Consider the following 24,259-nt stretch of genomic DNA (forward strand, 5'->3'; position numbering starts at 1 on the left):
GCAAACATACGTGTTCATTTCTCTAGGGCAAATACCCCAAAGTGCAATTATTGGGCCATATGTAGATGCATATTTAACTTTATAAGAAACTGCGAAACAGTTCTCAAAAGTGTTTACCATTTACCCTCCCTCCAGCAGTATACGAGCAATTACATGCTTCTCAATCTTTTTTTCTTTTTCAGTTTTCTTCTTTCATTTTTAAAATTTCCTATTCCATCACAACTTGTGGTCTTTTCATAGTGCCATGTCTTCTTGTACTCCAAAGTTGATGGCAATTTTCTGAAATTTTCTTCTGGATCCTGAAGTAGATCATTTTCAGAGATAAGCCCATCCTCTTATTCTTTTTGATACTGCCTTCTCTTATATTGCAATATTTTCATGATGCTTCAATAAGTTTCTCCTCTCTAATACTTGAGCAAGTACAGATCTGCCTCCACTTGTTATAGACAGGGTGAATGAACTGCCCTTGGACCTGCTCTCTGTCCATAGTATGAGGTTAAATAATCTTCTGAAGTCTACAGGGGAAGGGCAAGTTAATATATAAAGGCCATGTTTAAGAAATAGTGCAACAGGTGGCTGTTGCAACAGAGACTATGTAAAAATGCAATAAATAGCATTCTCCAAATTAATAAGCAAATACATTATATCTAACCAAACATTTGGTCAATATACTAACGTTGCTCTTTCCCTTTTAAGCCAATCTTTATTGACTAGTGCAAGGTGCCAGGTATATGCTAACCACTTCACATGCATTTTTTTCATTTAAGCCTTAAAACAAGCTTGTAAGATAGACATTGTTATGATTGTTGTTGTTTTTGTTATAGAAATTAGAAAATGAAGCCTTAGAAAATTAAGGTAATTTGCTCAAGGTCTTACAGCTAATAAATGACAGTTAGAGCATTACCAAAACGTTTTAGGCCATCACTATACACCCCAAAGTCAAGAACTGAAAGTCATGTGATGAATTTAAATCACGGAGACCAAAATTCTAGAAAATTTGAAAGCAATAGCTACCTGATTTTTATATGTCTGCTAAATTTTTCATTAATTAACTATAGTGTGTAACAAAAACTCTTGGCCATTTTTTTCTTATCCATTAAAGCTCTTCAGTGAAGTAAAGCAACTGGTTTCCTGCCTCAATACTTGTGACTTTATCTAGATATCACACAATCTTAATGATTCAAGGCTTAAATTAGAATTTAAAAAAAAAACTTAATTCCTTTGATTCATGTAAAATTGGGGAAAACTTCTAACCTAGCACACCTCTTTAAAAATATAAATATATCATTTTGTATTATTGTATGTCTTACTAATATTTCTTCGTATAAAATTAATTGAAACTTAAGTTATTGCAGAAAATGATGAAAACCATCATTGTCAATATGCAAACATCCTGATGCTCTTAAATAAGAAGACAAATGCATCCTGATGTCCTGCACCTGTTTTTTAAAAAATTTTAGTTCATTCACACAGCAATAAAAGAAGGTTCGCAGTATATATACCTAGACATTTAGGCCTGATGCACACTTTCAAAGTGAGCAGCACTGCACACACTCAAGAAAAACAATTAAAATGTACTGTGAAAAAAAGGAGACATCACTAATTTATCAGCCACCTAGAAAGTCCTTCAGCCTAGCAAACATCAGACTGCCTGTGGGAATTGGAATCTCATTTTGTTAAACACTGCTTAAAAGCAAAGCAAGTTCTTAACATATCTCAGAGTTCTCAATGCTGGCATGGACTAAACTTGTGCTCACAATGGCAAGGTCAAGTAATTTTCTTTTGAGACTGTATTTGTGATGACACAGTTATTGAAAACTATAAATATACAAATCTAAACCATTAAAACCTAGTCAGAAGGACAAAACAAAAGGGAAAAAAAAATCAAGGACTTTTTAAAAAGAATCTCTAAAAAGCTTGAGAAAGACTTATCCTTTATATCCCAGTCTCTCAACAGTAAACGTGCATAATGGCTTTCAGGAGTGTTATCAACACTTTTCCCTTTGCATACATCATCTTACTGCTTCCACCCTCACTATTTTATTAGCTCAAGATATTACTACCAGATAATAAAACTAACGTTTTTTAACAGAGAACTGTTATTGAAAATTTAGTCACATTAGAAAGTTATGCACATAATCGACCACTTTGCCATGGCTCCCAATGGCGACTACTAACCTGTACCCAGCCCTATTTTCACATCATGGTCCAGGACTTCCAACACATTGAGAAAGCCACTGCTGATCCTGTAGAGAGAGGAGAGAGTCAGAACAAGGAGACCCAGGTGGTTCCAACAAGAGAAGGACACCAACAACAATGATGGCGCTATCCCGGGAAATTGCGTTTCCGGTCACATCAGCTCTAATGCTGACCAAACACAGTCCTCAAATCAGACCATCTGAGTCCTGGAGGAAAAAAATGGTCATAAAGGGCTCTAAATGCTTAGGCTGAAGTTAATCTCAGGAGGGTACAAAGCAGCAAGAGCCAGAAGGGAAAGCAGGGAACCATTTGTAAAGAAAACTAAATGAAGAAATTAAATTTTACAATTAGTTCAAAAGTCTTATGAATTTTTATATTTTTTCAGCTTTATTGAGGTATAATTGACAAATAAAGTTGTAAGATATTTAAAGTCTACGACGTGATGATTGGCTATACGAATTCATGGTGAAAGCATTCCCCGCAATGAGTTAATCAAACATCCATTACCTCACATACTTACTTTTTTTCTTTTTTTTTTTTTTGGTGAGAGCATTTAAGTTCTGCTCTCTTAGCAAATTTCAATTATACAATACAGTGTTATCAACTATAGGTCTTTAACCTTTTTTCAACCAACTCATCCATCTATACTAAGAAGTAGAAATTATAAACACTGCCTTTCCTTTCTGTCTGGAATAATTTGTTACCCTGAATGAGTAGGAACTTGCAAGATCAAAGAAAAGGGGGCACAACTGGAAAAGGGGGCACAGGCTGGTGAGTCAAGGCTGACAGTTCAAACTCTGCCTCTGAGGACAGCAAGTAGGAGAGATGGTTCCTGGGCTGAATTCCGGACCTCATGACCCTGAGCTTAAGAGATATGCTCCCTCTCTAAAGAAACAGGAAAACTAAAGTGATCCTTAGAAGTCTGAGAAGACACAAAGGTCATAGTGGTCTGCTCGAAGACTCACATAATTGTAATTTTCAAAGCCCCAGTGCACATGCAATAAAGCTCTCAAAGTTGTTGGAGAAAGAACAGCAATGACCATTTAAACAGAAACATATCCATAAAGAGACCTAACTTCAAACCCAAGGAATGTTAAATCCTTTTCTCTAGGTGGTCACTAGACCATAATTATGGTCAGTAAGCTGTACATAGGCAAGATTCTCTGTCATGTGTGACTACTTTATAGCACTATGTAAACTAGAAGCCTCTGGAACCTCTCAAAACACTTCAGAAATATATCACTGTGGCTCTCATGTCTTTCTCATACTGCCACTGAGGTACACCTTTTTCACTGGCAAAGTCCCTAGACTTCCAACTGTCCGCACCTCCAACTCTTTACCGGGGACTCTCTTTAGCTGCTAGAGCCTGCTCTGCCATTGTTTGGGGAAGGTCAGAAGCTCTATGGGATTAACGCCCCTTCACCCCTACTCAGCAGTCCTCCACCAATATAACTGGGGTAAACTACCCCAGCTCCCCCACTCCTTGGGCAGGATAACTTGGTGGTCTGTTTTGCACACCGGCTCCCCGAGTTTTCCAGGAGCTTACAGTGGTAACTTGGTTGATGATGCACTCTTTACTGACTTTCTTCCCTTCTCTGTCTTACCTACCTAAAGGTATTTCCTGAGATCACCTCCCAAATAAACTACTTATGCACAAATCCTTTCTCATGGTCTGCTTCTGCAAGAACCCAAAACAAGAGAATATCAAGTAACCCTCAAAAAAACTAAAATCTAACAGAAGCTAAATAAATTTGTTGAATGAATATATGAATGATCCACCCCAACCTGCCTCCAAGGGGGAGGAGCTCTGGTCTGGATCAACTAGCACCAGAAATGAGAGACCCTTTCTGTATGTAATTCTGGAGCATGGATTCTTAGCCTAGCATCCATGGATCAGCATCATGGGATCTATGAATTCTCTTAAATTAGATTTTTTTTTATACATATAGGCTTTTTTTCTGAAGATATAGATCATAACTTTCATCTGATTCACTTATGGATCTATAACCTTTCAAAAGGTTAAGAACCAGATATACATAAAGCTTTTGCATTCTGGAAAATTACAATAGGACAAGGTCCCTCTTATGTGAACTGACACTGTCAGACCCAGCACTATGACATACACCGAGAGCATTGGCTTCTAGTTGCACTGCGCCATTTCTGGTAGTTTGTACAGCACAAAGTAACAGGAAGTCAGTACCCTCTCCCTGGAGCACCTGGCTGGCGTGTGCGCCCTTTCAGTCCTTAGCTGTAAATTCCAAACGCTATTGGTTTTGAACTCTTTCTGTTGTATTTCCTACTGTCCTGTTTTGTGAAAACTCGGAAATTTTAAGAGATGTGGTGCTCTTCAAATGCACACTCTGCAAAAAATATCCTCTCTTAAGTGCTCTCTTTCTCCCCACCACAGCACAGGTAAGTGTCAGTCTATCCAGTCCCCGTCCCAATCAAACATGACTACAGAAGAGAGATACTGGAGGAATGGCTGAGAAAACAAAGGCATTTGGCTGCTAATTTGCAACCTAGTCATTCAAAATCTACCAATCAATTATTGCCTACTTACGATAAATTAGAATTGGGACAATGTGAGATCGATGCTCCTCGTTCTCTGAATACATCCAGTTCTTCTGCGGAAAGGTAACAGCCATGTGCCATCACTGTCTGGAGAGAAGAGTGTCCCATGTGGAGTTTACCACTTAAAAATGCTTAAGTTAGTCCTTACTCACAATAAGATATTATAGGTACAGATACAAGCTGTGACTTGTCTGTTAGCATCTTCACAAGAACATTTACGATTACCTGTACGTATAAAATCACTGCATACAAATTACACCTAAAAAGAGGCCTGTAAGAACATTGGATTACAAAAGCCTTGCAAAATTGTGGACCTCATGTTGTTTTTTTTAATCTATAAAATAATGAGGGTTGGTCCAGGTGACCTAACGCATAGGATATCCATCCAGTTGGAAGATATTGTGATTCCTTCATCTCCACTTTAAAAAATAACCAAGTTACTGTCTTTTCTAAGTCTACAGGGTGAGCAACTGGTGAAGCTGTGCTCGTTCCGATTCTAATCAGAACTTTCTAGAAGCAAGCTTTCCTTTCTCAGTACATGGAAGCTATGGGAGTGATCCTGCAAAGAGCTATTCTTTGTTGCTGCTCGTTATTAAATATAGGCACCAATGGTCTTGACACATATAACCAAATAAACTTTATTTTATCACCTATATTTACCTGATTTTCATAAAAATCAGGAAATGTGATATCTTATAAGCATTAATTCAGAAGGTAAAATCGATCCAAGAAGGGAGGCACTGCACACATAAAAACTTCTCTTAATTTTTAGTCTTGGTAATATTTGTGGGTTTTCATGAATAAGACTTTACTCTTTCAAAATTCTTTTTCCCTCAGTACAAAACCTGTATCTAAATAGCTTTCACTTTTGGGAGGCATGGTTCAGTGACCATAGAATTATTATTAAAATAAAATTTTCCCAATCTCTGTGCAAATAAAATTAACATGCAAACTGAAAGTTAATTTATTAATCATATGGAAATATATGTAAAGGAGGATGAAAATTATGGTGTAGCATTTACAAGATTTAGGAGAGTATTAACCTTTCAAATTAGTCAGATTCACATCTCCATTCACATAGTCCCTAAGAATTTATTTGCTGCAGTAGCTAAACTCTCCATGCAGTTTGTACATTTCACGAAGGCCCAGGCCAAGGGGTATGTCGTTGTAATGAGGTCCCTCCTCACTCACATTAATTTTAATTAACTTAAAATTGTTTAATTATAAGAAACAATACAAACTCATTTTTTTAAAAAAGCAATCTCAGAGTGTTTAAAAATAAAAAATAAAAAGTCCTTCTGTTTTCTCCCCCAGGAAGAATCACTTTTAACATTTAATGTGTGTCTTCCAGGCAATTTTTCCTAAGTGAGCATGCACCCACACGTATATACACATACATCAAACAATATTGGACATTCTTCCTTGCAAGCCTGTATATCTCATTCTTTGTGAATGCAGGACAAAATTCTAATCATGCATGTTCTATAATCTAAACAATCCCCCACTGATAGCCATTTTTTAACTTTCATATGTAATTAATATCCCTATTCATATTCCTTACAGAATGGATCCTTAGAAATGCATCTGCTAATTCAAAGAAATGCACGTTTACATTCTAACGGATGCTGACAAAATGTCCTTGGACTAAAAGACATTCCCACACCCTCAATGAGGCCTTCAGATTTATTTACCAGGATGAAACTTCAGTCCCATTTGTAACTATATATACACACATATGCACATGCTGCGCTTTACTCTAGTTTGGGAAATGCACGCATGCCATGGAAATCTGAAGATTATTACCGAGATTTTAAAATCTAGATAAATATGCCCTACTTTACACAGATTATGTCATGATATGCAATTTACCTTATTTGTCAGAAGATTGTTTTTGTCATACACATCTGTGTAGTTTTTATAACTGGGATATAAGTTTTTCACAGCTTCCATTTCATCACGATTTTCACTTATATGGCTCTACAAAAAAAGAAATAATATTTTCAATTTTTTAATGTAAAACACCGTTAAAAATTATATTTCCAAACTCAAAATGATATGGATGGTTTCTACTTGCTTATATAAGGGACCACACAGAAAGACAACGAAGATTGTACATGTGTTTTACTTAAAACAATTATATATATCATATATATAATGTCACATATATACAACAAAGAAGCTATGAACATGTAATGTTCTAACTCTAACCCATGTAATAGTCTGCCAACAAAGTCTTTTGAAATTCCAAACTATAGCAAGAACAAATAAAAATAAAAATACTCCTTGAAGAGAGTCAGGAGCCTAGCTATTGGTTATTACCTGTCTCTTCTGGTGTCGAGAGTTTAAGAAAAGAGTTCAGTGGCCATCAAAAGGACACACAGCATGGTTCACTCATAAGAAAACTGGAATTTGAATAAAGAGAGCTGAAATCTAGCCTAAGTTCTGACCCTAGTTATGTGTCTTTGGGCGAGCCAGTTCTTTTCTTTGGGCCATTTTCTCATCTCTCAAATAAAAGGGTTGGGCTAGATGAACGATTTTCCAAATTCTTTTAGCTTTGGATATGTTATTCATATAAAAAGTCATAGAAATCCACTACATAATAGGCATTAATAAGTTACTTCTCAGGATGAAGCAGGGTTGGGACTCTGGGACCCTGTCTCCATTCTGTTCCCTTTGCTGGCTTCCAGAATGAGTTCTTCTGCAGAAAACAGTTTGAAAATAACTGAACTAGTCACTAAGAAACAGCCCATAAGAATCCACATGCAAGCAAAACAAGTGAGTCCTGACCCCCACACCAACCTTTCTCCAGGGCACCACAAAACCTGAGAGGGCATTGTGGGGGGTCAGAATTTGCGACCCCAAAATGTGTCTCTCTGGCATGATTATTTTTAAGAACAAAAGATTCAGAAAGAAACTTTGACCTTCCCCCTAACTGCCTAAGAGAATTTAAGATGGAAGGCCTGTCCCAGGAAGGAGCTATCACCATAGATGACTCTAGGTGTGGCAGACTGGGAGGAATCTTGCTAGGCCCATTTTTATCAAAGTTCTCTCTCCAGTCACATTGTCTATAGATGGCCCAGCAAACATCTGTTTATCAAACATTTGCTTTTCCATCTCCACGTAAATTGCTTTCCTCCTCTTTGAAGTCCCAAACCACTACCCCTCACTATCTATCAAAGTTCCAATGATATTTTTCACAGAAATAGACAAAGAATCCCAAAATTTATATGGAACAACAAAAGACCCCAAATAGCCAAAGGAATCCAAACCACAACCCCCAACATCCTCCTTTATCTTTAACTAAAGATGATATTTAAGGTGGTGGCTTCAGCCATTTTGGTGAGTTACTCAGATTTCCTGGGTTTCTCCCATGTATACATATTATTAAACTTTGATTTTCTCCTGTTATCTGTCTCATGTCAATTTAATTCTTAGACCAGCCAGAAGGACCTAGAGGGTAGAGGAATAGTTCTTCCTCCCCTACAGCATAAAGTGTTTTTGAGACATGACACTTTAGTGTGACCACTCCAACCCCTAGCCTAAAACAAAAATAATTTCAGACCAAATAGTGATGAGCATATATTATGGAAAATAACTCATGAGCAAGTCACCACTTCCAAGAATGGCAATGCCATTTCCCTGTCTCCATGAGGAAGAGTATGCACAGCCAAACAAATAAAAGGAAAAAGAACAATGTTCTAAAACCAGAGTATTCCACCTAGAGGATGAGCTCTATACTTGGCCTTGAGGAAATCCAGAACACTGAAGAAATGCACGGACGTCAGAAGAGAAGAAAAGACGACCAGATGATTCGTGTCATTTTGATAAATTTGAGTAAACGCATATCCACACATACATACACCCCCAGCGAGGATATACTTGATTTTGTTGTGTGTTGATGGGGTTCAGGATGCACCATTTCAAAATATGGCACCTTGGCACATTGAATATTTTAAGCTGAAGGAGGCTGAGAAAACAGCAGAAGCAGGAAGGTCATGCTGATGTTCCCTACCCTTCTCCCCTGAAACAGGTCATAAAACCCTCCTGTGAGACGTGCCCGCCCTATACTGGGAGGAAAGGAGCATCCTTACATCTGCACACAAGAGGACACTCAGAAGAATCCTAATAAGCAGGACTTGCTAAGCTTCCCACTTACTGCACTTCCCTCCTAGTCCCCCACCTACCATGGTCTGCCACCACTGTGCACTCGCCATCAAATCGAGCATAAAAATACTCAGGTCTAACTGTTCCTTTGGGTCTTCATTTCCTTACAAAGGCTCCCTGTGACGTAAAACTTGTATTTAATACATTTCTCCTGTAAATCTGTCTTTATCAGTTTAATTTTCAGACCCAGCCGGAGACCCTAAGAGGGCCAAGGAAAATGTTTTCCTCCCCTACAATTGTGTGGGATTAGATCAAAACTGCCACAACCACAAAAATAAAATGGAGAAAGATAAGAACAGTTAATGAGCCCTGAGAAGATAAATCTTTAAAAAACAAACAAACAAAACACTTTCCACCCTACAAAAAGGAAAGAGTCAATGTGTTGCCTTTCTCCTGACTTGCCCTTTGTTATAAGATAGTCAACTCACAAGAGAGAAAATTTTAGTGCACTATGTAATGATGCTTGGATGGGGGAAGAGGAGCTCCCAGCTCCCAATTTTAACCCAGCTGGAAGCTTTAAAAAGTGTTTTATTTCTACATTGCAACTGCTTAATGACAAAGTAAGATATACGTTTTTGTTCCTGATTTTAAATTAAGAAACTCGGCACAAAAGGGCTTTTAAATGCATTTTTGTAAGGTAGAAATTAGGCTCTTTTTGCTTTTCAAATTATAAGTGGTTCCTCCAAAAATGAAGGACTAGAACACTGAGAAACTATCAAATAAAAGAGAAGTAGAAAAGAAATGCATTAAATTCTCTACAGAGAATAGGTAACCAGTTTATCATTGATCTTGCTTGGTTACTTACGATGTCCTCACCTCTCAAAGCCAGATCAGAGAAGGTTGAGGATAAAAGGAACTTCAGGTTTCTTAATGAAAAATTAAAGAATTGGATTTAGGTGGCTTCCAAAAGGGCCCTTCCTGTCCTATGATACTGTAACTCTAGGAGATCTCAGTAGGAAATTGGAGATTACTGCCAGAATTTAGGGTACTGAGAAGTTCTGCAAGGCTGGACAGAGGCACAAACAGGAGAAAAACGCCCACCTGAATGTGCAAATCATGGGTCTTCGCGATGTTTCCAAGTTCACTCATCAGAGTCTCAGAGCAGGAAAGGGAAAAACGTGGTGTCACTATGGGCTTCACTCTAGAATACTGGAAATAATCAAAAACAGTTGGTAAGGAAACTATGGATATAATGAATGTGTAGCATGCCCCTAAATGCATATCATACAAGAAGATGATTTTACATCTTTTTTGGGGACAGTCTCCCATTCTAAGAGTGGCTGGAAGTGCTGGGTTTCATGGAAACTGCTCGTGGCTGAGGACAAAGGAGAGTGTATTCTGTAGCACCCAGTTCAATGGAAAAAGATCCCACCCCAAATGGTAGACTCTCCCTGCTCCATATCCACATGGAGGCTCCGCTGAGGCCCACACTGGGTGGTCTTTATGAAGAGAATCGGGAGGCAGATGGAGAAGTTCTAAAGAAGAGCACTGGGGAGACTACATGTGAGGTGGTAGCCTATTCCCCTTTCTTTATCTTGGGGAGGTGTGCTGGCCATGGCCTCCCTGAGGACTATTCAGTTGCAGGATTGGCTCTGATGTCACCTGAGGTGAGGGGCCGAGCAGGAGAGGACTCATAGAGGGGTGGTGAGGATAAGGATCCACAAAGGTTCACCTAGGTCTCCCAAGTTTAAATTGAAAGAAATTCTGAGGTTTTCTATGGTTTCCAGTCAGACCTTAAAAGATGGTAAGGGATGGGTCTGGCTTGCCAATCTAAGAGATTGCACAACGGAGCCACGAAGCAGCCTGCTGAGGTGGCGGCAGGAAACAGCACTGCCTTCATAGGCTCGCTGACGCCGGGATGCTGCAAAGGGGGGGTGCCTGGCTGAGTGCGTACAGGCCATGTGACATGCCACACACAGATGGACCAAGGCAGCCAGGGCTGGGGCGTCAGGGTGGATATCACCAGATCAGGGGGAACATGAGGCCAGAGCCAATGTTGATGTAGCCAACAAACTGTGCCACAACTTCCAGTTGCCACCAATCTGTCCACATCCATGAATCCCTCTCCCACCTCCCCAGAGACCAGTCTTGTGAAATTAGAAGTTTCCAGAGGAGAGGGAGGGAAAACCACTGAGAAAGCAAAAAATGCCTGACCTCACTGAACTGAGTTGATGGGTCCTTTGTGAAAACAATTTAAGATTCTAGGAAAACACTTCTGCACCCATGGGATAAGCCAAACGCACACAGACTAATCTCTGCCAAACAACTTAATAACGAACCCTACAACCAACACAAAGGCAATCCCAAAACACACTGGGAACAAGTTTACTTACATTCCTTTGGAGCATTTCTGACACGAATCTGAAATAAAGCAATGAATGGGAGGTTAGAAAATTTAGGCATTTTCAAACAAATTTTGAAAAGGGTGGAAACAGGATCCTTACATGTCCTCATTTCCATGCAAACATTTCCAACACTGCACATGTTTCATTACCACTAATTAAAGATTAACAAGTGGTAATTACTCTGCCTTCTCATTTGCAGCCAGAGAGATGGAGTGCAAAATCACAGAGAAACGCAATCTTATCATCTAACATCAGCTGGGCTATTCACGAGCATTCCCGCAGCACTCAAGCCTTTCTACTGGCTTAAGCTCTGTTTGAGGGAATATTGCAACATATTATGCTCCACAGATATTAGAGTCCTGGACTCCTGTGCACCTGGAGGTATTCAGAAGCCATGGGGCTCTCTACTCTTAATTTCCCTAAAGTGGAAGCTACTTGTTTACGTAACATCATTTACTCCAAAGGCAGGGTCCTACTGGGCAGGGATGTTGGAGTAAGACAGAAGGAATAGGCCAGGGGTGGTTGTGAAATGGGTGGTGACAGGGGTGGTGATCTTACCAATGATTCCTGCAGGGATGGTGATATCTGTGGGGCTTATGAAATGGCTATTTCTGCCCTGGCTGGAAATACTTACTAGCTATAGCTTCCTGCCTTCTGGTATTCCTTTGTTTCAGAATAAAATGTGAGTTAAGGTTTACTATGACCACAAACATGGATTCATAGAAAAGCTGAGCATATGGCCAATGCTAAGAGGAAGGTGGTGCTTCCCTCTCTCTGTGAGCACGTAGCAGCCCCGAAGCTCCCCTATTCAGGGGACACACTTAAGGCCACGGAGACCTAGGGAATGGAGAAAAGTTGGACTTTTAAAACTTGCATTGGGATAGGTTTGGTCTTGGGGAAGGTTTAATCTAAAGAATTTTCTTCTATATGTCTTGGATGTTGCGTGTCATACAACACAATTCCTTGTCAAATCCTCAAGGCACCATGGAAAAGCCATCAAAGAAATGTAGAAAAAGTACTTATAGGATCAGTGGAATATCCCAATGCAATATAAAAAGAACATAAGAAAAAGTCACGATCTCAGGCAATAGTATGACCCACAACCCAAAATAATTTAATGAGCAGGCCACACACACTTAAAGCAAATCCAATCTACAGGAGAAGCCCAGGTCTATAACAAAGGAGAGGGAACGGGTAAATCATTTACTTTAAAAAAGAATACTTCACTTTACAAAGGGATTTACCCTGGGACTCCTATAACAAGTTCCCAGGGGCTTTAAAATATCATTTCATATACAAAAAGAGTATTGACATGCCATGATTTTTTTTTTAGGACCAGGTTAATTTCATAAAGTTGGGCAAACCCACACAGTGACATATGTGCTCATCCCTCCCGGTTCAGAGAGGTTTCCTCTCTCCACCTCCAACTCCATCAGGGCAGTTGAGGGACCGCCCATGGGACAAATCAAGAGGAACACACCTCTCTGTTTCCTTGATTGATTCCTCTGTGGTTTCCTTGTACTCTGGAACAGCGTCATTCAAATCCATGCAGACTTTGCCCACAAACGCCCGCTGCCCAAATTTATCTGTAAGGCACACACAAAAAGAATCTAGTCATGTTTCTTTCCTACATAGTGCCTTTCCTGAGCCTTTTAAAAATGTTTTTAAATTAAAATCATTATAAAAACATAAGTGAGAATGTAAAAGATCATCACACCATTTAAGAACAATAACAACACAAAACCCCACTCAATTCTGTATGTAGTAAAGCCTCTTCCATTGATGCCTTGTTCCTCTGATTACTCCCAGAACAGAGGATATTATTTGTTTGTATGTGCCTAGTGACCTCTGCTATGTGCAGGGGTATGAGGAATACACCCAATGATGTATATAAAGTGTCTGGCACACAGGGCTCACAACAGATGCTGCCGCTATTCTTAACTGTAGCAACACCAATATTATTATCTGTGGGGAACTTTACTTAGTCCTATTAGCAGCTCTCAGCACTAAAGAACCTTGTCCTCATCAGAGCAGCTAGAGGAGTTCTATTTCAGCTGGAAAGTTGAACTACATGGGGCAATGTTAATTTTTGTTTTTCCAATGTCTCCACCTTTGTCATAAGTCTTTGAGAAGCCTTTCTGCCTCTGTCTCTCCCCTGTAATTCATCTTAATACCTGGCCACTAGATTACTCTTCCTTAAAACACCACCTCCATCACTTACCTCATCTGGCTCAAAACGTTTTTTGAGTCTTTGATGTGTATTTGAATCTCTCCACAGTCTGAACCACCCCATCTGCCCAAGCTCCTCTCCTGCCCCACCAAGCAATGAATCCTCTCCTCTAGTTCAGCTACTCTGTGTCCTGCTTCCTGTGTCCACCATGGACATTCCTGTCCCCATACCTTTGTCCATGCCAGTTCTCCTGCCTGAAAGACGTTTTCCTTTCTCCCCTTCCCTTCAAAGCCCAATTTAAAGGCCCTTTTAATGAAATCTTCCCAGATGATCCAATGCTGAGTTCGCTCTGTCTCCTCCAAAAACGGCAATCTTTACTTTCAGCATCACCCCTCAGGCCTTTGGCATAAACTACCTTAGCCAGCAAGCAGCAGCGCCAGCACATCAGTCAACAGTATTTACTGAGCACCTGTTATGTGCTAGGCACCATGCTGGGTACGAGTTTTGGAACCATCCATCGAAATCCAGTCTCAGCTCTGCTTACGAGCTGTGTGACCTGGGCATGTTACATAACCTCTCTGAGCATCAGTTTATCCACCCTTAACATGAGGACATTACAAACTACCTCAAAGGCTGTTTGCAGCTGAGCTGAGATGATCCATGTAGAGTTCTTTTCACAATATCAGGCTTCTAGTAAGAGCACTATATCTGTCACTAAAGTTATTAATCAATGTGTGTACTTATTAAACAATTAAGCCTATCTGGTTCCTCGAGGGCAGAGACTATTTTCTGTTTCATTGTGTTCCCTGCATCTAGCACAATACTTTGAGTCTCGCCCACAGCCAAGACATATCTCTTGATTACAATAAACTGTTGCCACTGTTAGAATTAGTAAACCTGCTCCAAAAAGCCCTAAATTAATACACAAAATTCAGATCCATACACATCATTTTGTAACCAAAAGCAAAAAGTAAATAATGAAACTACTTAGACAACAGAAAAAAATTCAAGGGCCACAGTGATACGCAAACACCTAATTACTTGCAAGCAATGCAATGCACAAATTCTAGCAATTAAAAGGCAGGACTGCTCACAAGTATCAGTTATTGCCAGGCCTGTCTGGCCGTCTGCTTGATGCACCCATAAACCAGGCTTTCATCTCCTCACCTGTAATTTCTGCAAGGAGCAGAGATGAGTCAGTGTGAATTGTTCCAAAGTAACAAGCGGTGGTTGTTCCATTCTTTAGTGTTCGCCTCTAAAAATAAATCACAAAACCATGAATCGCCTGAGCCCAGAAAAGTCACATGGCATATACAGATGAAAATAAAATTCCAGTTTTTAATTTTAACATGCTTTTATATAAAGGTATGCCATTTGATATGAAATACAGTTAAGGTAAATGTCAAAAGTATTTATATTTCAAAAGTGTTAGCTGGAAGAGATGTTGATACTTTTGATATCCTAGATTCACACAGTTCTGTGTCGCAGAATTCATAAAATGTGATACTAACTAATTCTTTATTTTTTAGGATTGTTTAAGGATATGCAAACTTCATTGCATCTGGGAGTGAATAAATGAAATTTTTCTATCTTTTACAGGATAAAATTATCCAGCCAGACTTCTAGTTCAACCCGGCAGATTGGTCACATGTATCTGTTTTCCTTTCTCAGCAAATTTCCACCAAAATAACAGTAAAAGGGTATAAAATTTATTAATGCATAAGAAGAGAAGAGACTTGAGCAGAGGAAACATTTCAACATCTTCTTGGAAGCAAAAATCATGGACGAGAACCCAGGGGCCACTTGGAAAGAGAGAGAGAGAGAGAGAGAGAGACGCACATGGTTGTTACAGGGAATTGGCTAAAAGTCTGTAGACAGATGATTAGACTCCGACAGGACCTTGCTCCTCCCTGTTGGAGTCAGCCAACCACCCCTAACCTGCGCTTTGCAGAAGAGATTCACTCTTCGTAGAAATTACATAGTGGTTTTTAGAACGTATTTAAATAAAACTTTGTAGTATTTAGAGTGTACAAACCCCACAGGACCAGGTGAGGCACGGACTGAAAAGAAGAAGTTTAAGTGGGTATCCAGCTGACCTCTGGGACCTTCGCTTTTCTTCCCCCAAACACCACATGTACTACTCCCACTACTCCTGGCAGGACTGAAGGACTCTTTCCTAGAGAAGATGAACTGCTGTAGAAGAAAGATGTCCCACAATGATATTTGGGGCCCACAATGAAAAGGCCGTTTACTCCTTCACGGCTCATCCTATAATTAAAGTTCACCAGTCAACAAGTGCTACCCCTACCCGGATCTTCCAGTCTGTGTCTTGGAGCATCACACTTAAATATGAATGTACATTTGAAGTTCAATAGACACTGGAGGAAAGCTACGATAAGAGAGAGGAGAAGGGAATGAAGGAAGAATCTGGAAAATAATCTTGGAGAAAACAGGCAATCTATAGGGTCAGAAGGAAGCTTGATTAAAAAAAAACTGTGATTAACATTCTCAAAGAAATAAAAGAAGATATTTTATCCAAAAGACAAGAAGAGAATTCTAGGAAAATCAGAGAACAAGAGCTCTTTGAATGTAAAAATATTAACAATAAAATTTGGAAGTCAATAGAAGGGTTGTAGGGTAAATTAGAAGAGAATTTCTCAGGGAAAAAACATGGAAGCCAGGGGTGAAAAGATAAGAAAACTATGCTCAATCTAGGAGGTCCAACATTTAGAATAAGAGTTCTAAAAAAATTTTTTAAGCACAGGAAATGGAGGGGGTGAAATTATCTGAAAAATAATACTATTCTCCAAAGTGCAAATCCTCATAGAATGCTCAACACAGTGAATGAAAAACAGAAGCCAAAGTAAGGCACACAATTGTGAGATATTAAGTCTACAAGTAAAGAGAAGATACTAAAAGCTTCCAGGAAAAGAAAAGCAGTCACAGACACACGACAGGAATCACAATGGCACTGGATTTATCACCAGTGATGCTGAAAGCAGAGGAACAAAGCCTTCAGAATTCTGGAGGAAAGTTATTTTTAATGTAGAATTTTATACCCTGGTAAATTACCAGTCAAGTATGAAGGTAGAAAAGAGATATAATGAGATATACGAAGACTTGAAAATTTTTCCCTCCTTTGGAAGCTCCTAGAAGATGTGTTCTAACAAAATGAGAGAGTGATGCAAAGAAAAGGAATTCCTGGATCCAGAAAACTGGAATTAAACCCAGGGGAGAGGGGAACGCCCAGATTACAGCAGTGCTAGAGAATCCTGATCAGAGAGAAACAGGGAATGGGAGGCAGTGGGAAGATTTCAGGAAATAAAGTGATGCTGATATTGCCTGATCTGTCTGAGCACTTGGAAAAAGTACTGGTTGACCTGAGTGAGGTCTGTCTTTAGTAGAAGTTTTTTTTTTTCTTCTTTTTATTGTTAGGACAATTTAGGTTAGCTAGGTTCACAGCAAAATCGAGAGGAAGGTACAAAAGATATCCCCTATGCTCCCAGCCCCCAGACACAGCAGAAGCTTTCTAAAATGCAGAGGAGGGGCCGGCCCAGTGGCGCAAGTGGTTAAGTGCGCGCGCTCTGCTGCCGCAGCCCGGGGTTCACCGGTTCGGATCCTGGGCGTGCACCGACTTACCACTTGGTAAGCCATGCTGTGGCGGCGTCCCATATACAGTAGAGGAAGATGGGCACGGATGTTAGCCCAGGGCCACTCTTCCTCAAGAAAAAAGGGGAGGATTGGCATCAGATGTTTGCTCAGGGCTAGTCCTCCTCACAAAATAAATAAATAATAAATAAATAAATAAAACGCAGAGGAAAACCCTCCAGACCGGGTTCTCACTTGCTTCTTGCATATTATGAGCCATGTGACCTTAAGAAAGATTACTTCCTCAACATCAGCTTCCTCATTTGTGAAATAAGAGAGCTCTCTTGACTAGAACAGGGGTTGGGTTAGCAACTCGAATGTCTGCAGGAACAAAGTAGTTTGGACTTAAGATAATAAGGAAGAACAAGCTCTATCTTAGCTGCCTCCACTCAGCTTCAGCCAATTGTTGAAAAAAAGCAAATGAGAGCCCAGTGATATCAGCTAGTCCCAAAGGTCAAGAGAAGGAAATCTGGATTTTTATGTCAATCTTTTCAAATTTTAAGACACTTTGCATGTGAAAGAAAATAAGTTTGGCTGCCAGTGGAGGATGTTTAGAGCCTGTCAGCCCCAGAAAAGGGTGGGCTAGCTCTCTATCCGAACCACAAATCCAGGAGAGAAGCTAATACCATGACAGAGGCATCCAATTCAACTCCAGCAACTAGAAAAGTGCCTGGATCCTAGTGTGTGCTCAGAAAATATCTGCTGAATGAACACCTGAAGAAGCAGAATTACTAAAGCAACAAGAGGTATAAAATGAACTAAATTATCATCCTTAAATGAACAAGATGGGACACTGTATCCTTGAAAGAGGAACAGGCTATTATAACACAAGAGTGAATTAATAACTTGCAAAATTGGGCCCCGGCATTCTCTAAGAATGTAGCACGAAAGGGCCACGGCATTCTCTAAGAATGTAGCACGAAAGGATATACAGAAGTGTCAACATTTTTCTAACAGGAGTTACCAAAAGAAAGAGCAGATTGGAGGGAAGAATATACCGACACAGAGAGAAAGAGAGAGAGAGAATGAATTTGTGTGAGAGAGAGAAATTTATTTCCCACAATGGAAGACAGGAGTTCTCATACTGAAAGAACTATATATTAAAGAGAATGAACTGAAAAAAAGATCTGTAAGTGAAATTTCAGAACACCAAGAATGAAACAAATCCTGTAGGCCAGTAAATTAGCTAAAAAGGAATGAGAATCAGATTGACATCAGCACACTGGATGCTGGTGGGCAAATAATTTCAAATAGAATTCTCCCTACAGCTAAAGCGGATCATTCAAGAGTCAGAACAAAGTAAAACCACTTTTTGGTAATTCGAAGATTTGAAATGTGTATCATTTCAAATGAATTATTAAAAAGAATTATTAAAAGAATTATCAGAAGCTATATTACAAGAAAATGAAAAATGAATCTAAAAGCAAAACAAGGGATCCAAATAGCAAAAGAAAAAGTAAAGCTCTTTGTTAAATTAAGTGCAGATGTTGAAAAATAACAAACTGGAATTAAATTAAGATAAATTTTAAGATATTAAATTTAAAAGTTAAAACTTACTTTAAATTAAATATAGATGGTGAAAAAAATTAACTGGAACTAAAATCTCAGATGCTATAACACAGGACATGGTGGGGGGTCATACCATGAAGAAGGGAAGAGTATGTAAGGTTCTTGCCTTGTTATATGGGAGAAGATAGAGGGAAATGACAGAAAATGTTTAACACTTTTAACTTAATCTAATAGAGATATAAAAGTGTCATCTCGACAGAGAAAACATCGTATTTAAAAAAGTGTACAGAATAAAAATTGACCTTTTGTTAGGTCATAAAAGAACAGTGAACTAATTCCCAAGAAAAATAATCACACAAGTTCCATTTACTAACCAGAATAAAATGAAACTCAAAATTAAAACAGAAGCGTAATCTAACATTCTCTAAATTCTCAAAATTTTAAACATCTTCCTAAAACCTAGGCTTGACGATGAAATCAAAATGGAAAATTTCGGCTATTTAGCAACGAGGACAATGGAATTACAACCCAGATAGACAACAACAGCGAGTCCTTCCTCTGAGTCAGGGGGAGAAAAGCTTCTCATCCAGAAAAGCTTCTGGATGGACTGGAAGGAATTAGAAAGACTAGAAAGTTCTAGAATCTGCCCAAATTATAATTAAAGGACAGGACAGGGAGATCCCACAGAGGGACAGGACAGGGAGAGCCCACAGAGGGGGAAAAAAAGGAAGGGACGAAGGAAAGGAGGGAAAGAAGGAAGAAAAGAATTCTCGAAGCTACTCCTGTTTGTTCCCATCGAGTTCAGCCTATTTAACAAACTAGCCACCTGTGTGTGACTTATGTAATTGAAAAAAATAAGAGTTTGGCTTAAAAATCTTACTAGACAGGCCATCTAAACTGCAGCTACTTCCCTCTTCATCTATTTTATGTTCCAAACCCATTCCACCCTAGTTTCTCATAAGCTTTTGAAAGGGCTTTTCCATAATGATGATTTTATATTTTTCCCATTTATACAGAAATAGCATGAAACTGTTGGCTGTGTTTCCCAACCTTTCCTCAGCCTTCCATTCTTGACAAGAAGGGTCTTGAGACCAAGCTTTTTTTTTTTTTTTGTGAGGAGATCAGCCCTGAGCTAACATCCGCCAATCCTCCTCTTTTTTTGCTGAGGAAGACGGCCCTGGGCTAACATCTGTGCCTATCTTCCTCCACTTTATATGGGACGCCGCCACAGCATGGCTTACCAAGCAGTGCGTCGGTGCGCGCCGGGGATCCGAACCAGCGAACCCCGGGCCGCCGCAGCGGAGCGCGCGCACTTAACCACTTGCGCCACCGGGCCGGCCCCAAGACCAAGCTTTTTGAGCTCAAAGTAGATTCCAAACTTAAGATGAACCATGATCTTCAAGGCCAGTAGCAATGGCCCCTTAACAGATCAGACAATTGTTATGAGCTAAAATAGGGGAAAATGAGTGACCTGACTCCCTGTCTTTTCACTTTGTACTTTAATGACCTGATACTCCTTTGGAATTATCTGGATTCATCTGTGGAATCTTTGACAACCCCGTAGAGTAAGCATATTCATTCTATTATCCAGGAGAATATTTGCACCTAGTTTGTCTTGGCACATTTACCAGGAACCTCACTCTCCAGTCCCATGTCTGTCATATAATACATAGATTCCTGAACTTTCTAGTCTTTTTAGTTCATTACAGTCCAGTTTGAAACTGCAATCCCTCACCCAGTTTGCAGTGTTTACAGGGAGATATTCCAGGATTGACTTACTGGGATTTTTTTCTTAATAATCTCAGGAGATGTTTGCTAATATATACTTAAAATTATTTGCAGATTGAATGATCACTATCAAAATCTATGGTGCAAAACTCTTGGGTCTTGATTGCCCATTTGTTGAAGTATAGATCTAGGACTGTTTTCTCAGAGAGAAAATAAAAAAAATTCTTGGTTCTATTCATGGGTACTGCCTTCATACACCTTTACATTGCCATGGGCAGTCTCCAGCCTAGGGACAGGTTGTAGTTAACATATCTCAACTTTCTTAAACAGAGGTTAACCATACCCTCTGCTCATCCAACTCTTAAAGTGTGTGGGCCCGCTCATAATCAGAAACATAACTAGAAACACTGCAAACATTTGTAGAAAATAACACCCATTTTGTACTCCTTGGCATCAAATACTTAAACAAATCTCTGATGTAAGAAATAATATTTGTGGAGTAGTGCCTGAGGATAGATAGTTCTAAATACTCTCTCTAAACATAAAAGACTGACGTAGTACTTTTTGATACTACAGCACCTCGAAAATATAGATTTTGTCAACGTAGCATGTAACTATATTGAAATATTGGGATTGATTTTCTTAAATTTCAGTATGAAGAATAGATATGCTTTATCTTAACAAATGTTTTATTTTTTATCATACATACAGAGTAAATTTCAAAATTGATTTCCCTCTCTGGGTCAGCTGTTAGATACTTAAAGCTAAATTTGTGACAAATTCTAACCAGTGCATGGACCCCCATGGCATACACTTACTTCTTGGTTTTATTTTATTTATCCTCCCCCCTTTTCTTCCTTTGCTGTGATTTTGTGACTCACTTTCTTCTGTTGTATACTATGTAATTTTAAAACATCTCAAACTCTTTTTAGAACAATGCAAGGTATAAATAAATTTTGAGAATAAAAAGATTTAGCGTGGTTAACACAATCCATTAACACAATGTGCCAGCAACTTCATACACAGCCTTAGCACTTCTCAGTTTCTCTGGTGTCATGTGGATGCATGCTAAATATGTAAGATCCACAATTACACTGAATTTATAATTAAGTGAAGAAAGTGTATAAACGATAGAGCTTGCTTTTACTCCTCAAGGCTTGAATGACGCAAGACCAGGGAAACTGGCAGGATGGCTAAGTCACTGTATAAGGCTTATAATATTGTCACCATCACATAGCCATCGCTTTAGGAGAAAACCCATCAATGGGTCCAACAAAAATGCAGGAATCTTCAGACTAAGTATGCTGAATGACAGGAGGTAGTGGTCAGATAAGAAGCTATTTGCGGCTTTAATTCTCAACTGCAGAAGCTGTTTCTGGTTGCTGAGTGGAGTGGACACAGGGCTGGAGTAAAAAGAAGGGAACTAATTTTCTTGAGAGAGTGGAAGGAAGGACATTTTCAGAGCCTTCAATACATGGTGGGCACACAACCGCAGCTGCTGTTCAATGACTGAACTAGCTCCATAGTTCCCTCTAGTGGTGCTCATGCTCATCACATCTCCACATGCCCTGCAATTGGGGGCGATCCTATTTTCCCTCCTTGCGAAGGTACCAAAATAATGTGACATCCTTCTAACTGTAATTTGAAATTTTAATTTGAAATTTCCTTGGGTATTTTTTTAAAGCAAAAACATAGAGTACTTACCATGTGTCAAGTACTATTCTAAGAATCTCACGTTATTACTAACTTGCTTAATTATCATAATCATAATAATCATATGAAGTAGGTACTATCATTATCTCTATTTTTTTACAGATGGGGAAAATGAGTCACAGAACTTTCCAAAGGTTACACAGCTATTCCATATGGTCCCCAGGACAGTATTGTGGATTGGCAGGAGTAAGAGAACACACATATGCATTAAACCCAAATTTAGTAAAGTAAAACACAATAAGTAAAAGAGAGTAATGGAAGCCCAGGGGACTCAGGAATTTGGATTCAAGTTCTGTCTTTGCTAGTGACTAGCTGTGAAGGTGAGGTGGTCACAAACCTACCTGGCTTGTGAAAGAAATAAAAAAATCTCTATAGTCCATTCTAGCCTTAACTGCCTGAGTTTTATAATCTAAATTTGCCTCAAGGAATGGATGTTTCTATAGATGACCAGACATAATACACCAATACTCAAAATCGGGATACTTACGACAACTCTGGTATATACTTCTTCAGCAAAGTCGATGCTCCGGAATCTGTGTTCTGTGGGAAAGGTGTACTTGGTCAGCCACTCCAAAAGTGGCAAGTCTACATTACTCCCAGCAAAATAATACTGAGGGGCATGGATGTGCGTATCAACCAGCCCAGGTATGAAGAACTCACTGGAAATGAAGATGAGAGGAAAAGAATTTAATAACATCTGTAGTCATTTCCCATATCTTTAAATCACATTTTCTCTTGGAATGATGTATCATCACCCCACCCAGGTTTAGAGCTGATGCAATCAGACGACTGTAAATTATACTATTATTTAGAGGTCAGGAAATAACAATAAAGCTCTGCTAGGAGGAAGACAGCTCTTAAGTTGCAAGGGCAGCTGTGAAGTTAACAAAAGATGATGAAGGAAGAAAAAAGCACAGCATTGAGTAGAAGCAAAGCAGTCGTCGCACAAGATATTAGAGAAGCTATGATTTCATCCTGTGACCTTGTTCTCATAATTGGGGCTGCAGGACAGAGAGCAAAGATGAGACAGCAGGTCTTCAAAACTTCTAGAGCCATGCTGAGGAAGTGCACACAGCAACTAAGGGTGACTGAAGACGAGAAACAGAGTGGCCACCATTTTAGACCTAATGGTCATCTTGACCTTAGCTAACTAGCAATCTAGCCCTTTCCCATGTGATGTAGGGGCAGCAGCCAGAGGAAACTGAGGCTGGTTAGAGACAGCAATCTTAGGTGATAAGAGTATCAGTGGGTGAGTGGTGTAAATGGTCAAGAGAAGATACAATTGCAAAGCTATGACCACCATTCTCCTCGTGCTTCTGAACACTCCTGCTGGTACTCTGATCCACCAATTAATTTTCACATTTCTGTTAATTCTTATAACAGGAAGTCCTGGAAAGATGTTCTTAAGAGTTTTCAGAGACACTACCCACAGAATTGAGGCAGCCCAATGCTAACAGATACTTAAAGCTTTTCTAAAGAACTAATCCAGTTCACTGTGTCTATTAAGTGTCTAATCTCATCCAAACAGGTATTTGTTAAAAGATAGTATGCACCATCACCTCAAGTAGATATTAATTATATTTTACATACATAAGGAACTTGAACTTAAAATTTGACATAACAAAGAATCCCTTACACTACCAATTCAAATGTATACTACCTAAATGGAAGACAAATAAAGCCATGATCTTCTTTATATGCTTTATTTTTAAAAAATGAGAACTAGGAAGGGTGGTGATAATGATAATGATGATGGTGAGAGCAGGTGATGTTTGCTGAAGACGTACATGTACTGGGCACCGGGCACAGCGTTTTCTGTGCATCATATTCTTTGTTGGAGGCAGTTTATTATAAGGGTTAAGTATATACATTCTTGACTCAGACTGCCTGATTTTGAGTTCAGGCCCCACCATAAAACAGCAGTGGGCTATTCAACATGTTATTTAACCTCTCTGTGACTCAGTTTCCCCTTATGTAAAATGGAGATAGTAGTAGTGCCATAGGGCTGTTGTGAGGATTGAGGATTGAGCTAGATAATGGAAAGCCAACAAAAAATATTAGCTGTGATGATGATGCAACGCTCACAAAAAACTTATGAAGTAGTATTGTTATCCCCATTTGCATAAGAGTAAACTGAAGCTCAGGAAATTTAAATAGCTTGAAAAAAGTAATCATTCAACTAGTCAGCTCTGGAGCCTGGATTCAAACCCAG

The 24,259-nt window shown here is 39.3% G+C and overlaps 1 protein-coding gene across 1 annotated transcript in view; it reads right to left on the reverse strand.

The window, feature by feature from the left end:
- Nucleotides 1-24,259, reverse strand: part of GDA (guanine deaminase) — a 90,538-nt gene that overhangs the window by 13,144 nt on the left and 53,135 nt on the right. The window contains exons 3-10 of the mRNA XM_058565650.1: nt 22,535-22,706; nt 14,617-14,704; nt 12,760-12,865; nt 11,268-11,295; nt 9,976-10,083; nt 6,640-6,747; nt 4,760-4,857; nt 2,179-2,246 (exon numbers count right to left, since the gene is read on the reverse strand). Coding sequence (XP_058421633.1) covers nt 2,179-2,246; nt 4,760-4,857; nt 6,640-6,747; nt 9,976-10,083; nt 11,268-11,295; nt 12,760-12,865; nt 14,617-14,704; nt 22,535-22,706 — 776 coding nt within the window. The remainder of the gene's footprint in view (nt 1-2,178; nt 2,247-4,759; nt 4,858-6,639; nt 6,748-9,975; nt 10,084-11,267; nt 11,296-12,759; nt 12,866-14,616; nt 14,705-22,534; nt 22,707-24,259) is intronic.

The sequence above is a fragment of the Diceros bicornis genome, chromosome 22 (assembly GCF_020826845.1).
Source record: "Diceros bicornis minor isolate mBicDic1 chromosome 22, mDicBic1.mat.cur, whole genome shotgun sequence".
NCBI classification, from domain to species: Eukaryota; Metazoa; Chordata; class Mammalia; order Perissodactyla; family Rhinocerotidae; genus Diceros; species Diceros bicornis.